This window comes from Neopelma chrysocephalum, unplaced genomic scaffold (genome assembly GCF_003984885.1).
Source record: "Neopelma chrysocephalum unplaced genomic scaffold, ASM398488v2 Primary Assembly neopelma1_108, whole genome shotgun sequence".
NCBI lineage: Eukaryota > Metazoa > Chordata > Aves > Passeriformes > Pipridae > Neopelma > Neopelma chrysocephalum.
Genome location: NW_020897773.1, coordinates 1,592,736 through 1,608,313, shown reverse-complemented (window position 1 = coordinate 1,608,313; position 15,578 = coordinate 1,592,736). Strand labels below are relative to the sequence as shown.

General features: G+C 48.6%; 1 protein-coding gene across 1 annotated transcript; it reads left to right on the top strand.

Moving 5' to 3' along the window:
• The first annotated feature begins 2,865 nt into the window (after nucleotides 1-2,865).
• LBH (limb bud and heart development) lies at nucleotides 2,866-14,999 on the top strand. Its single transcript, XM_027696554.1, has 3 exons — nucleotides 2,866-3,032; nucleotides 3,845-3,947; nucleotides 12,496-14,999. Exons 1-3 carry the CDS (start codon nucleotides 3,007-3,009, stop codon nucleotides 12,694-12,696), a joined length of 330 nt encoding a protein of 109 aa, XP_027552355.1. The 5' UTR covers nucleotides 2,866-3,006; the 3' UTR covers nucleotides 12,697-14,999.
• The last annotated feature ends 579 nt before the right edge of the window (nucleotides 15,000-15,578 follow it).

The following is a 15,578-nucleotide window of genomic DNA, read 5'->3' as shown; positions in this document are numbered from 1 at the left end:
CTGCAGGTGGGTACAACAGCCCCTCCTGCTCTGCCTCTGTAGCCCCAGCTTTCCATACCTGGCTGGGGCAAGTAAAGCAGAAGGAGGTACATTACATAGTACAAGTGCCCCGCATGAAGAACACCTCCCATCCCTGGGATATCTGCACACCTTCAGCAAGATTTCACTCAAGGAATGGCCAAAGGTGCAGTGTTCCTGGTACACACTTCACCCACTAAACATTACACTTGTCGGGATGGGGGGGTTGAGCCACCCCTGATCCAGCGAAGCAGCCAAGCGCGGTTGATGGAAATCACAGGAGGTGTGCCTTTGCTTTCAAAAGGACTATTAACGTGCTTATGGTTAATCACACAAATAAATCTCCCAGTGGCTTAGAGCCAAAGTGAGCAATAAAAGCACCGATCCCCAGGCCTCCCGACGGGAATTGGCCAGGGCCAGGGCCGATGTTCTCACCAAGTTGCTGGGAAGTAATCTGTGTACTCAGCACATAGACACCCAGGAATTTTTGTTCGATGTCATCCCCCCAAACACCCCCTAAAAAGGCTGTTATCTAGGTAGAAACTTGAAACTATCTGCCCATGCCAGCTGGGATGGCAAGGCAGGCGTCCAGAGGACACAGGCAAAGGGTTGATCTAAACTGCTTTTTCTCAGTGGTGGCTGCAGAAGCCATGGAGGATGGATGGATGGGAAAGTGAGCCCTACTCCCGTTCCTTGGTCTCCTTCAGGGGTTCAGATGTATCAAAAATTAGGTATTTAAAGGAATGTACTTTTCAAGGAGGGAAAAACCTTGAATCTCGAGCTCTGCCCAGTGTAGGAAGGCATTTGGAGAGACAACTTGGTGTGCCTGGTGCAAGAGAGACTTGGGGTCTTGGCAGTTTTTCGTTGGCTTTTATTTTGTACAGTCGACACCAGGAAATCCACAGCAGGTGCGTGTATGTCTGAGGGAGACAGGCAGGCTTACTACTCATGAAACACCCCAGGGAACTGAGCTATGGCCCCATCCACATCCCACGTTTTATCTGGACATGGTGGGAGTTGAAGGCATTTGGGGCAGGTTGCAAAGTTAATTTTAAGAGACCTGCCTGAAGCAGCACCCTTTCTCTCTCCTTCTCCCAGCCCCAGTACCACCAGGCACTGTCTTGGACTGTTCAGCTACAAAAAAATCTTTTATAAGTCAAGTCTTTGTGTTCTCTTAGTGCAGAAATCAGCAAAGACAGTAAATGTGAGTTTATGTGTCCCAGGGGATGCGGCATGGAGATGGGGGCCCTGCGGACAGGGCAGCAAAACACAGGGAAGCTGCTTCCCCAGAACTTAGGAAACTTGACTATTTTCTCACTCTTCTCCCTGGCTCCAAACCTCATTATCAGGAGGCTCAAGGCAGGCAAAAGGACCGCGTGCACCGAGTCCAACCTGCTGCCTCCCTCCCCTTAACCTTGTGGAAGGTTACTGGTGACCCTTTGTAGGAAGCTCACTTGCACCCACCTGAATTTCCACTCATCTGTAGAGGCTCAATCAACTCCTTGTGATTCATTTTAATCTGGCACAAAGCAGCAGCTTGCTGAAGCCTCATGTGAAACACCCACATACGCTCGCATTATATAATATGAATTTAAGGAGATTAAATTACCCAGTCTGAGGAAATACATGCAGATATGTATGTACACATCTATACACAGTCTGGGGGGTGGCTGAGTGGAGCTGAGGGCAAAGCTTCCCTTCAGAAGCGCTGAACTTGTGCTTTTTAGCACTTAAATAATGGGGCAAATAGCGTGTGTTTGTCTGTGTACAGACACGTGTATGAAGCGCAGCAGCAGCTGTACGTTCTGCATGTGAAGGAAACAAGAGAAGTGTTTGTGTGCTTGGCTATCCACTTTGTTGGCAAAGTCTGAGCAGCAGCATGGAGCAACAGGTGGAATGCAAACAGTCCCTGTACTAAACTTCACCTGTCAGTGTGTGGCAAGATACTGCTCAGTGGGAAAGTAAACAGAGGGTAGAACTGTCTCCAAAAGCCCTGAGCATCTCTCAGCAGCCTTGGAGGGCCTGGCCCATCCTGTGGCCAAGTGCCCTGTCCTGCAGGCATGTGCCTCGGGGTACAGCCTGTTTCTCAGGAGGACCAGCAGCAGATTGATGCACACAGTCAGGGCACACGCTGGGTTTGGGTTCTGGGGCCCAAAGATGGGTTTTGCCTTCCAGAAGTTTCATGTTGGGAGGGGAAATGTGCTTCACCTACAGCTGCTCACGGTGCTTTTGTGCTTCCCTGGCAGCCAATGGATTTGCCTCCCTCTCCTCCTGTGCCTTCCAGTCATTGATTCGCATTGTTTGGCTAAATACAGCTCGGCCTCGTGAAGCTGCTCGCTCCCTTTACTCCAGCTGGAGGTGTGGGGCACGGAAGGTGCGCGCAGGGCCGGGGCTGGGCGGCCGCTGCCGCTCCCCTGGCATGTGCCGGAGAGCTCCGGCTGAGCCCCCGGCCCCCCGCCATCACCACCATGAATGCGGTGGATTTGGACCCCCCTTCGTGAGACACAGACCAGGACCTGGCCCCGGCGATGCTCGGGGTGGTGCCGGTGTTGGGGGGTCCGCAGCGCGCTTCGGTCCGGGCTGAAACAGCGGGAACGCGCCTCTCCTCACCGGGACGGGCCGGGGTCTCCACCGTCACCCACTCGGGGACTCGGGGACATCAGGACACGGGGACAGCGGGACACGGGCGGGCGCGCGCACCCCCGCACCTCCCCCCGCAGGCGGCGCGCGCCGAAGCCATTCATGAAAAAGTTGACGTCAGGCGGGTGGGCGGGGCCCGGGCCTGGGCCACGCCCCCCGGGACCATTTAAGGCGGCGCGGCGGCGGGCGTGGGGCTCAGAGCGGCGGCGGAGTTGTGGCAGCGGCTCCTCAGACCGGGGCAGCGACGCGCATCGTCCCGCCTCATCCCGCACTGTCCTGCAGCGCCCGTGCCGTGCCTGGGTGCCCCTCCCGCCACCCCGCGCCCGGGGCTGCCTCCGCCGGGACTTCATGTCTGTGCTGTGCCCCCTGCCCTGGTGAGTGGGCACTTCCCGCGTGGGGCGGGCGGGGGGATGAGGACTCTGCTGCTGTGGCCGGGGGGCTCTTGAAGCGAAGCCGCTGCGTGTCTGCCGGGGCTTCGGCCGCCTCCCCTGTCCCGGGAGGAGGCGATGCAACGTGGGGCCCCGGGGCGGGATTTCGGGAAAGCGGAGGGAAGGAGGCCCGTGGCGGCGGTGCACACGCCGGGCGGTGCGAGCCGGGCGATAGCGGGATGAGCCGCAATAGGGGAACTGCGAACTGTGGGAGTTCACTTCACTTTCTCGCACTGGAAGCGCCATCAAGGCTGTAAAAGCCGGGCTGGAATTGGCGCCGCTCTCTCCGCTGGTATGGAAGTCCCCGAGGTTGTAAAATAAGTCAGCGGGAGCTAAAGCACACCGGCCCGAACAATAAAAAAAAAAAAATTAAAAAAAAAAAACTAATTAAAAAAAAACAAACCAAAACCCCCAGCGCTTGCACTTTACTGTGGTTTTTTACTTTCTCCCCCTCGGGGGGCAGAGCTGGAGGAAGCGGAGTTAAAAGCGAAGCGCTGCCGCTGGAGCCTCCCCGGGTGTGCTTGAGCTGAGCTCCTGTGGGGAGAGTCAGGGAGGTGCTCCCAGGGTATTGGATATAGCTCCGGCTTACGAGGTACTGAGCTTTTTCCGCTGCCTTCCAAGGGGGGGCAGGAAGGAAGGGACCAGAAATAGACTGCCTACAGCCTCTGCTGCTCGCTTCGCTCTCCCGATGCCGCTTGAACCTTGCTCAGTCCTCCTGGAGCCCCTCAGATCACTGGAATGCTGTCTTTTGTTTCTAGCTCTGATTATCTGAGATCCGCTGAAATGACTGAAGTGATGATGAACACCCCAGCTATGGATGAGATCGGGCTAAGCCCCCGCAAGGATGGGCTGTCATATCAGGTAAGTGCTTTGCTGACTGCTGAGGCATTAATCCCGTGTGGAATTGCCTGGGCTGGACTGTAAATTTGGTCTAATGTACCTTTCTATAGCCTGACCTAATAGTAGGTCTTGCTCTAGTGAGAACTAGTCAACAGACTGGAATGTTTGCTTGGCAGGAGATGGTTGTCTAAAATATCACTCGGTATCAGAGCGGGTTGGCAGAAGACTTGGTTGCTTTTGAAGTGATTGAGCCCCCACTCATTCAGCATTCCTGGGTCTCTGGGAGACAGGGAGATTGTTTAAAGAAGGATTCATGCCACTCACTGGGCTGAGACAACTCTTGAGATCTTTGTAAGACAGCATACAATTGACCTGCTGAGAGCAGGAGGATGCTGTTTATATGGCATCTACATCTGTTTGATCTGTTTCTTGGTTTTCCTGACTGACATGCCCATTTGAGAGGGTTAATAGTCCTCTATAAGATACAGTAAGGCCAGAGACAACCTAAACAAGCCTTGAAATGTCAGTGGAGATATCAATACCTGAAGGCACAAGCTGCATTCATTCTGAAAGGTCTGAACAATGTAGTTAGCTGTTAGCCTCTAGTTCAATGGCTGGGGTGAAGAGATGGTCTTCAACCAGCTCAAGCATCAATATCCCTTTCATTTCCTAGCTTGTAGTTAATCAAAGTGCAAGTTATGCATCTTAGCCTACTAGTTCCATGGTTTCCTGCACTTCCAGAGACTTGTTGATGAAATCTAACACAGATGCTGAATGCTTGCAGATGACCTGCACCTGGTCTGTGCATTGGGTGACTCTTACCGGTAGATCCAGATGCAGGGTTTGTCCTTTGCAGATGTTACACAACCTGCACAGAGGCAGTTGCTCTAAGTCTGCATCCAAATGAGGTGTGCTGCTCTATGTTTGCATATTTGTCTGAAAAATGAGCTACAAGGCAGCAGCAGTTCACTGAAGCATGAAATCAACTGAACTTTGGGCCATGGCTGAGGCCTCCAGGAGAAGGCAAAGCTATATGGAGAAAAAGGGGATGCGTTGCTTTTTTTAGTCAGAATTCTGGCTCTGGATTGTGCATGATGTTTGGTTTATAGCTGTGCTGTGCTTCAGCGCTTGAGTTAGTGGGAAGCATGCAGCCTCTTTCCTCTTTTACAGTGTGAATGCACAGGAATGAGAGGTTGTAAATCTGAAGCAATCAAACTTACCTCTATGGGATGTTAGGTCATCTTTATGGGTCACCTTTTGAAGAGGCTTAACCCAGTCATGTCAAAGGCCTCTATTTACCTATCCAAATTTCCAGTGAGAGGCAGGATCTAGGTGCCCTGCTTGTTCTCATGATTGCTTCAGTAAGGTTTTTCCCCAAGTGCTAATGACCTTGATAAGTCTGTTTGGGCCAACTGGGGAACAGACCTGTTTGGATCATCTGAACTGGAAGGTCCATGAGTCATAAATGCTGACAATTCATATCTATGCAGGGTTCTTGCATCCTAGATCTCGTCTCTTTTGTGGTCTAGTCACAGATAACTTTTATCAAGTGCCTGCAAGAGCTGGGAACTTCACCTTGATGTGAAACACACTGATGGCACCAAGAGCTGAGGTGTTGAAATGGAAAATTCTTATGGCACTAGGAGTGTGTGGGCTGTGTATGAGGTCTGCCTCTAAATCAGGTTTGTGTAAAGAGGATTGGAGAGCAGGATCCAGCCTTCCTTCTCTGGCTGCTAGGCTGGGAATGTCACAGTGTAAGTCAAGGTAAGTTGAAAGCATCCTTAAACGGTTGAAAACTCAAGTGAGAACAGCAAGGGCAAATCTGATGTAAATAGCACCATGGACTCTTTGTTCTGCCTCAGACTTTGGCACTTTGTGCCTCATCTTGCTGATGGCGAGAGTTTGGAAAATTGTATGCTAGTCTGAGGACTATAGTGCAATAACTTAAAACCAGACAGGGCTAATGGAGCATGACTGCTCCTACACTGAGGCTTGTTGTTCTAAGCTGCAACATCTTCCTCCGCTCATCTGCAGTGTCAGTGTAACAGCCCTTGACTGGCTACAAGAGGCAAAAAATAGAAAAGTGTAGCCAGAACCAGGAGAGGCAACGCTTTAGCTTCAAAATTTTCTCTTGTTCCTTTAGTAGAACTTGTCTTTATTTTACTACAGAGGTGATTTCAAACTGAGGTTCAAAATGCCCCCCTTCAGCCTCTGTAGAGCAGGGACTGCCTGGGAGTTGGTCTGTAGGATGCTGTGAGACTGGGAGCTGCTTTTGCCATAGGCAGACATGAAACTGTCTGGACCAGAGGAGGTGGTACAGCAGCTTTGCTAGAACTGTAAAGCCCATCAATATCTGCTGCAGACAGACTTGTCCTACCAAGAGTACTGTTTCATAGTATTTTTGCCTTTACTTGGAAGTAAATTGAGGAAACAAGCTCTACCCTGAGTATAAACTTCAGCAATCTAATTTCCTCTGTCCTGTGGAGTTCACTGAACTTCAGGGCTCCTGTCTGTCTTGCTGGTTATGAAGTGAACTTGTGTTGATGACTTTTTCCTTCTGCTTGCTTCACCCTCATGCCTCTGCTCATGCCCTGGACTGTCTGTCAGTCCTAGACATCAGCTGAAAGTGTGCACTCCTCTCACTGGTGAAGCTTCCTGGCCTTTGCTGGGCTGGCCATTACTGCTCTTTAAGCAATGGTATGAAAAGTCAGACTGCAAAACTAATACCAGTGTTTATTGAGTTGCCTGCACAGGCTTGAGTAAGTTGTACAATTTCATTTGCAAAACATGCTTTCTCAGTGTAGGAATGCCTTTTTTCCAGTTAATACACAAAATGCTTGTAAGCTTATGTGCTAATTTCAAAATCTTTCTCTGTAAGACAGCTCTTATTACTGTATTTGTGACAGAAAGCTGCTCTCTGAGCCCCCTGAAGATGGTTGAGCCAACAGATTTCAAGGGACTGAGCAGAAGTGAATGGTGAATTTGGGGCATGAGTCTCAGAACAGGGCAGCATAGACAAAACAGAAGATGTGACTGAAGAGATGATGTCATGCTGGGTCTTGTGCCTGCAGTGAGGAGCTATTTCTGGATCTTTAATAGATGTCCCATAATTCCCAAGGGACTTACTAAACAAAAAACTCGTTGAAATGCAGCTGATGGCTCAAGATGCCCCTGCTACAAACAGATGTGCCTATGGAGGGCTTCATGCACTTCCTGCCTGGCAGTCTCCAGCGAGCTGGGCCTTTTTTGCTGCCAGCCGGAGCTAATGTACCATTTGCTATTTTCCAGCCCCTAGAAATACCCGTTCTTTGAAGAGCCTCATCAGCACTCTGCCAGCTTGTCCTCTGCTGCCGTCTCGCAGCAGCACGAACAATGCCACTGAAACTGAGGCTGAATTAATCATTTCGTGGAGCTGTTGTCAAAACAGTGCCTTGACCTGAATCCTGCCTTGCTTCTTGGAAGTGGAGCAGAGTCTGAGCACAACTGAAAACACATTAATACCCAAAGTGTGTGTTTTGAGCAAATTCAGTGTCCTGAGTTGAGTGTGCTGCTTCGCTGCAGACTGTCTGTCTGGCTGACTCGCTGGTCCTGTGGGACTTTAGGCTCCCTTTTAGGAAACTGGCCTGCGGAGGCTGAGCTTGCCTCATGCCATCAGCTGGGGTTTGGTTGTCATGGGGAGCTTGAGCTCTTTAAGTCATGATCGCATCATGCCGGGATCTGTCTGGGTTAATCACAGCCACAGCTAGCTGTGAATCACGTCAGAGTGGCTGAATCTGGGTAAATAGGCTTAACATTCCATCCAGGGTCTATGGAAAAACCTTGGTGTCATGGAAGTCATTTTTGGTGAGTGTAACACCTCTTCACCAGCACTGGGGAAGCACTTACTTTCCCAGGGAGCTGTGGTGGTCAGTGCTGACGGGCTTGAGCTGTGTCTGCTGGATCCCTCCAATTAAGCTGGGAGACCAATGCATTGCTGACCCTAGGGCTGATGGCTTAGTGGAAATTGAACTTCCTCTGTAATTGTCTTGTTTTCTTGTGAGGCGCTTCATGTCTGCGCAGCCTTGATTTGTGCAGGGGAAGTCCTGCATCACAGCTGGTGCTTGCTGCTGGGGAAGGTCTTGAGACTGGGCTGCAAAAAGGTGATCATAGCAAGCATGGTTACTAGACAAGACTGGTAGGCTGAGTCAGTGCTTATTCCATGGTCTGGGACCTTGAATGAAGACAGAAGCAGCATATGGGGTAAACAGATCCAAAACTACTCATGTTTGCAGCTATGCTATGCACAAAACTGTTCCACTGAGACCCAACCCGAAGACCGCAGCTAATCGGAACACCTCAGTGTGTGTTTTTTCCTCCCTACTTTGATACCTTGTTACTTTGTTGGAAAATTATTAGATGTATGAAGTTTCCTTGACACCGTCCCCCAAGATAGGGCAATATGTCTGTTGCTGAGGAATTATCATAGTTCATCAACCTGAGCCACGGGCTGCTGTGTGAACACTTAATGGAGCTCAGTTTTGAGGCATGACTACTGTGTGAGTAAATGTATGTATTGTTGCTGGAAAAGTCCTCCAAAGAGGACACAGAGAGATGGCTTAAATATTTCCTGAAATGAGCTTGTCATGCTTCTCAATGGCAGTAAACTTTTGTTTTAAAAACTTAAATGATGGTTTGGGATTTGGAATATTGGCTTGATGCTGCTGAAGAGGCACAAAATTTAGCTTTGCAGTACTGGGAGGATGAGTGATGTATGCTGTACCTGAAGTGGTATGTCTGCCAGTACAAACTTTTCAGTCTTGTATAGTTCCACTGCAATGAAACAAAGCTTTCCCCCAAAACAGTAACTTAATTTGGAAAGATCTCATTGCCTTAGTCTCCCTGTAATACAATTTAAATAGTTTTCAGCCCCATGGGAGGGGAGACAAGCATTTTAACTATGGGTGTTGGTATGGAGTACACATGTGGAAGTTGTTTTGAATTTACAAGTGTCACTTGGATTATGGTAGTGCTGAGCTAATCCTCTTAATTGTCTGACATCTCTCCTACTTTTGGTGTTTCTCCATCCCTGTGAATGCTGAGAGAGGGTTTGAGCCTCCCCAGGGCAATGAAAACTTTCCATTCTTGTTGCCAAGACTTCATTCAAGGAGAGTAGAGCTAGATCATCTTAAACAGAGGCAAACATGATCTTCCTAAAATCATTTCAAGTTTTGTTTCAAGTTCTGCTTTTTCCTGCCCTTTCTAGCTACAAGGCAAGAATTTGGTCAATTTGTATGCGATCTGGGTTGGTTCTTGAGAAGAGCAGTTCCCCAAACATAATCTGGAGGGGCCTGTGAAAACCAGTCTTGCTGTTAGTGAGAAGCTTTGTTGAGTAGGGTAAGAAGCAACATACATGTCCTCTGTGGGCTCCAGAGGTGTTGGATGGGTCTCTCCATGGGCCAGCAGTTGGGCCTCAGCTACAGAGGGAGGCTCTGCAGAAGCGATTGCAGCCCCTCATGCAGTATCATGCAAGTGAAGGGTAGGAAGATACCTTTGAGTTGCTGCTAAATTTGATTTTAGACAGCCATCACAACCAGTTGGTGGTTGTCACTTGTCCCCCCCACCAAGTGACCAGGTCAGCCAAGGGAAGGCATCTGCCTCAGCTGTGTGCAAGGTGATGAATGAGAGGGAGAAGCTAACCCATGCCTGTTTTGCTCTTTAGGTGGTGGGGAAGTGCAGAGTCTTCCTCCTACGCACCTGAGATGAGTAATGTGACTAGAAAGGCTTGAAGGCAGGTTTTGCTGTCCTGACTCCTGTGCCAGAGCTCTCAGGTCAGAGCTGAGCTGCTGTATTCCCAGCATGGCCCTTGCTGCAAATTTGGGGAGTTTTTTTTCTTTCCATTGTCTAAATCTGGAGTGGGACCAGATTAGGCATATGGAACCAACAAATGTAGCATGACACTGCTGGAGTGGGACAGGAGAGACTTGATGCTTCCCTATGTTTTTTTGTAAAGAGTGAGTGGGGAGGCCGGTTGGGGTAACTTTTCCACCCATCTTTCCCAGATGTACAATTGGTCTTAATCTGCAGCCCTTTTTTCTCAGGTCCCTGTACTTGGCCTGCTGTTGCCCTGGCTGTCACATTGAAGGAAATCTGCCTTTCTGTACTTTTTCCATTGACTGTCCACACCCCTTCAAAGGGCAGTTGCAACATCTCCCTTCATGCTGCCTCAACGATTAAAAAGCATGACTTAGTGGAAAAAATCCTGACCTTCTTGGGTTCGGCCTGTCCTGCAGCTGTTTGAGATAAGATTGTGCTAGGAGGGTTTTTTTTATTAAAAAAGCTGGACACCACATTTTGCGGATATTTGTTTGTAAGGAAATGACTACTTCTTAGTTTCTGGAAAAAAAATCTGTCAGGCTATTTTCAAAGAAATTGCTCCAATTTGACCTAATGTGCTTAAAATAATAGCAGCCAAAGGTTAGTTTAATTATTATACTGCTATTTTTCTTGCATAGGAGGCTATTTTCATGATATTATCAGCTTATGTAACCTCCTGAACCACACTTTTTTTTCCATTGCAACCTTCTAAACCGTGTAATGTCAAGGGTACTTTTTTCCTATCCTGAGTTTAGATAATGAGTTGATGCTTAGGAGTCACTGCCTGTACTTCCAGTAATGCACCGTGTGCCTGAAACTGCCTTTGTTTGCCTAAGCAGAAGCCACAAAGTTCCAAGGAACAGTCTCACTTGTGCCAGGAGTGACTAATAGCAAGTAGCTCACACTGCAGTGCCCAGGTTGATGTGACCATGTTCAAGGACCTCACCCTTCTCTTGTGCACCTGAAGAGCATGTGGGTGGTGGGTGCTGAGGTGGGAGCTGGACTCTTGCACCACTGTCCCTGGGACTAGATGAATGTGTGCAAACAGCCCCTGATTTGTTCATTACCTTCTGTTACCTCGCCTGACTTTGCATTAAGTAGCAGCCTGATGGCTGTCTCAGGTTGCCACAAAGCTTTGCGTGCAAGGAAGAAATGAGGCTGTATAGCAGAAGACTGAATGTTACCAAGGAGGGAATGGCGCAGTTAGAAGTTGCTAAGTCAAAGAATGAGTTGGTAGGATGTTATTTAGTTTTTTGTGGCCAGGACATCCCAAGGTGGTGGATACCCACGTGATTGGCACAGGGAGAATGACGCTTCATGGTTAATGCTCAGGGCTGCTGGACGGGGAGCCTGCTTTTGTAACTGGAACCACAAAGATCAAAGCAGATCTTGCTCTCAAGCTGAGGCTGAGGCTGGCAGCGCTGCTCCCTGCAAAGATGCTCTTGTGACTTTCTTGAATGCAGGCGGTGTTCAAAGAAAAGTACAGCCACCTGAGTTCTCACCCCGTCTGTAGCCTCAAGGGGAAAATGCATTTTGTCGTTATCTTCTTTGGGATGTTTAAATGCAACTGTAATGTGAAATGGGCACTCTGAAAAAATTGTTTGAAATAACAGGTGGTAATTGTTTAATCCTCTGGTTACCTATGAGGAGAACTGATGTGGCAAGTGGCTTTTGTCACCCAGCAGTTCCCTTCTGGAAGAGCTGGAGTTTGTAAGCTGTTCCCTTAGTAAGTTACCTATAAGTAATACCACCTTTTCTGTTCACGTTGCAATCTAGTCATGCAAAGCTTCTGCTAACACTTCACCAACAGTCTTTCCTGTACCCACATTTCACCTCAGTTCCTAGTAGGATCAAAGTGTGCATCCCAGTTGCACTACCAGCAAATATGGGCCTTGGTGCTTCTGCAGTGCATGAGCTTTTGCATCCGTATGGCAAGCTATGGATGGGAGGGGATGGATAAGGTAGTGGTCTGTGCACCTTGAGAGGCTGGAGAGAAGGGAGTCCTCCTATTCCTTGCATCAGAAGTACGGTACATAACTGCTGGCTATGTCACAGGTACCTCTTTCCTGAAGAAATATGGTCCAGTAGCCAACCCTTCCATACAATGAGTGTGTCTTCCTGCTGAGTTTCACTGCTGGTGTACAGTAGCTGTGGTGTGCAGAATGCTGCCAAAATTATCTCTAAAATGCAGCTGAGCTTCTGTTTCAGGCTGGCACTGTGGCCCTGGAGCGATACCAGACACAGGCCCTTGCTGCAAGGGTCTGGACCACTCTAGCCCTGGGTTGCCATGTGCCTCCTCCTTTCCAACAGCAGAGCCTGGAGAACAAGCCTGTTCTCATGTGCAGCTTGACCATCAGCAGGAAATGAGATCTCAGATTCTCTGATCAAGATAGCTCAGTGTGCAAACTCGAGAGCATTAATGCAAAAGCAGGGCTGGGGGAGTGGGGCGTTTGGATAAACATCCAAAAGGGCAGATACCTATTTGCTGAGCACTATCCAAGCAAGCGCGTGCTTAAAAAACCTCTTGGGCAGTGCTCATTTCCATTACTTGGGGACTCGAAAAGGTTACTTACAAGTGCAAGAGTATTCCCATCACTCAGTGGTTGACTCTGTGTCCAGACTAGTCTGCCCTGAGGACCTGAGTGTCTTGAGTTGGGTTTTGGCTAAGACTGTTTGCATGCAGCCCCTCTCACAGACTGCTCCTTGGCTCTTTCAGATCTTCCCTGATCCCTCAGACTTCGATCGTTACTGTAAGCTGAAGGACCGTCTGCCCTCGATCGTGGTGGAGCCGACAGAGGGTGATGTGGAGAGCGGTGAGCTGAGATGGCCACCTGAAGAGTTCCTCGTGCAGGAGGAGGACGAGGAAGAGGAGGAAGAAAACTGTGAAGACACAAAGAAGGACAACAAGGAGCAATAAATGGCATCTGAGGAAAGGCAAGGGACTGCACCCTTCTGAAGGAAGAGCCACACTTTTTTTGAAAGTCTTTTTAAAAAGACAAGTTCAATTTTGCACCTGCGAGATCTTAGTTTTTTTTGTATTCTCTGTATCGAGAACTGAAGCCCTCGGTGTCACCAGACCTCCTGAGGAAGGAAGGAAGTAACGCAGAGAAATGTTTGCTGTTCTCAAGATCATTATCTGTATTTTTCCGAGGCGGAGGCAGCAGTGAAATTCCAAGCACATGGCAGAGGGTGACCACCCGAGGACTGCTGGAGGGGGGAGCTCGGGGAGGGGGAGGAAAGTTGGCGATGGCAGCGTTTGGCTGGGAGCTGCCTCTGGCTAAAAGCATGAGAACAGAGCCGTAATATCTCAGATTTGCCTTTCTTACAGCTTCCATTTTGTGTGTTTTGGGGGGTGGAAGGGTGTCCATAGCGAAGCATGGCTAAATGCTCTAGTGACAAGGGGCCTGTAGCTCTCCCCGGTTCGGCACCTCCTAGGGTAAGGTGAGCGTCCATAAGAGTAGTTCGGTTTCTTGCTCTCGCTGTTGAGCCTGTTTTCCAGCCACTTTTCCCAAAGCTATTTTCTCCCCCTGTTTGCCTTTAGACTCTTACATGCTGAACAGCTGTATTTGCAGGATAATGTTAGGCTGCTGCTTGTCATCTCTACTGCGATGCCCTAGTTTATCTTGCAGGTGGTTAGTGTGAGGTGATGCTAAAGGTGCTTCTGTCTGCAGCAAGAGCTCATGTAGGTTTGAACACCTCAGATTTTTCTCTCCTATTTGCTGAGGCTGCTGTGGTTGGTCTCATGTCATACGGCACCCAAAGGAGGTGGAGATTTATGCCTCCTTACCTTGGTGTCCTTGAAGTTGTAGGGTTTCATGTCTCTTAACTAGCTGGTCAATGGGCTTGTGAGGGTTGGGGTGGGGATGGGGGGGTCTCCTCCGGCTTTGCACTGCAGGGCCTCCTCAGTGCAGGACAGGCTGGTAGCGGGGTGTGTTGTGGGGCTGCCAGACCCGGAGATCATCCAAAGACAAAACACCAGATCTAGTGTGGATCACCAGTGGGGGTTGTAGGAGGGGTCTCTTGGGAGAGGATTAGTCTGGGTGTCCTGAGACAAGATGTGTTTCTGCTTCTTAGCAAGGGTGAAACATTCATGGTTTTTTAATGAAGTGCAGACTGTCTTGTGAAGTCTGTGGTTGTGTCCTCTTCACCATATCCTGCCTCAAGGAGAAGTCATTGCCTCCATTTGAGGAGAAGGCCAGTCTGCTGCCAGACAGGGTAACCTGCTGCTTTCCTGGAAAGGGATGATCTTGCATCTTTGGGGACCAGCTCTGGAGCCAGTGGTCTTGGGATAGGACAAGAACAGTTACCACCTAAACCAAATCTGGGGTCATGGAAGAGAAAAAAATGTCAAGGCCTTAACCAAACTTCCATAATAATCCCAATGCCACCCCTCTTTGCTTATAACTCGTTCCATTTTTAAAATCTATTTGGACATGTGTGTATTTGTATTTTTAATACCTCATGAGTAGTTAAACGCTGTGGTGGGGTTTGGGAACCGCTTTTAACATATTGGCAGGATTGTTTTAGTCTTGTCTTGCTTGTGTTTAAACATAATGGCAATAATTTATCAGCTCTGTGTAACTGTTTTGGACAGATCGGAGTTTGGAGATGAGTTAGCACAAAGCAGGAGAAATTCAGTGTTCCTACACTGTGGTTGGTCTCTGGTCCAGCCACACAGACCCAGTTATACACACTCCCTGCCCATCTTGGTGGATGGCTGATCACTGAATGGTCATGATGTGGTGATACCATTTTCTCTAGTGATGGATTCAGCTGTTGTATCTGTAACACTTGTTCTAGTCTTGCTGTCTTACTGGAATGAGCTTGTACACCTGCATACCAGCCAGTTGTCTTATTTCTAAGTGTTACTCTCTATTGGTCTCTACCATCTGTACCACCAAGTCAAAGCTGTATATCAAAGATATTACTATGTGGGCAGCAGTGAGATGGCAATCCTTGGACTTCAGACCTGCTGTCTGCCCTAAAGACTTGCATATTTCTGTCTGCATCCTTTTTTTGGAAGTATTGTGTATATTTCTATTTGTTGTTGAACGTATCTAAAGAACAAAGCACTCCAGTAAAACTCCTCCTGTTGTATGATATACATTCTATATTTCTGTAATTCTTTTTTGAGCCTCAGGGAGAAGCTAGCATTTTTTTCAAACTACATTTTTGTCACTGTGACAGTTGTAAATAAAGTTTGAAAATGCTTTCCAAACATACTGGCTTTGTTTTTACTGCCAAAGTGGGTTGGAATGGTTAACGTTCCAGATCATGGCCAGTCCTTGTGTTTCAGTTCTTAGGTGTGCTGACTTGCAAGGCTAATGCCAGTATCTGAAGAGGCTCGTGTCTATCAGCTGAGGCTCTTCTGTGAGCCTGGAGATACTGGTTTCATGCATGTGGCTGCCCTCAGATCATGCCTTATGGCATTGTAAACCTGATCGACTTAGAGTGAGGGGCAGCATGTTTGCCTTCCATCTTCCTGTGGCTGCTTATTGCTGTGTGAAAGGCTGCAGCAAACTGCTGCTCCAGCTTATTTGGTCCTGATAAAAAAAAAATCTGTATTTATATCTGTAATCTACATCTACCCCCTTACCTAACCTTACAGAGCATGAAGTAATGGAGAGTGGAAACTATTCATAGCTGCTGTTAGTCATGTTCCTTGTGTATGCTCTTACCCTGCCCTGAGCAACAAGCACGAAGGTAAGTCTTGCCTTGCTGTGGGATGTTGGGGTCTCAGCTGAGCTGCCCAGGGCTGTCTGCTTTGGCCATTGCAGGTCTAGAGGTCAACTCTTCTTG

Coding starts and splice junctions, on each gene's coding strand:
- LBH (XM_027696554.1), top strand. CDS start 3,007: ATGTCTGTGCTGTGCCCCCTGCCCTG. Junction 3,033..3,844: donor GTGCTGTGCCCCCTGCCCTG/GTGAGTGGGCAC, acceptor TTTTGTTTCTAG/CTCTGATTATCTGAGATCCG. Junction 3,948..12,495: donor AGGATGGGCTGTCATATCAG/GTAAGTGCTTTG, acceptor TGGCTCTTTCAG/ATCTTCCCTGATCCCTCAGA.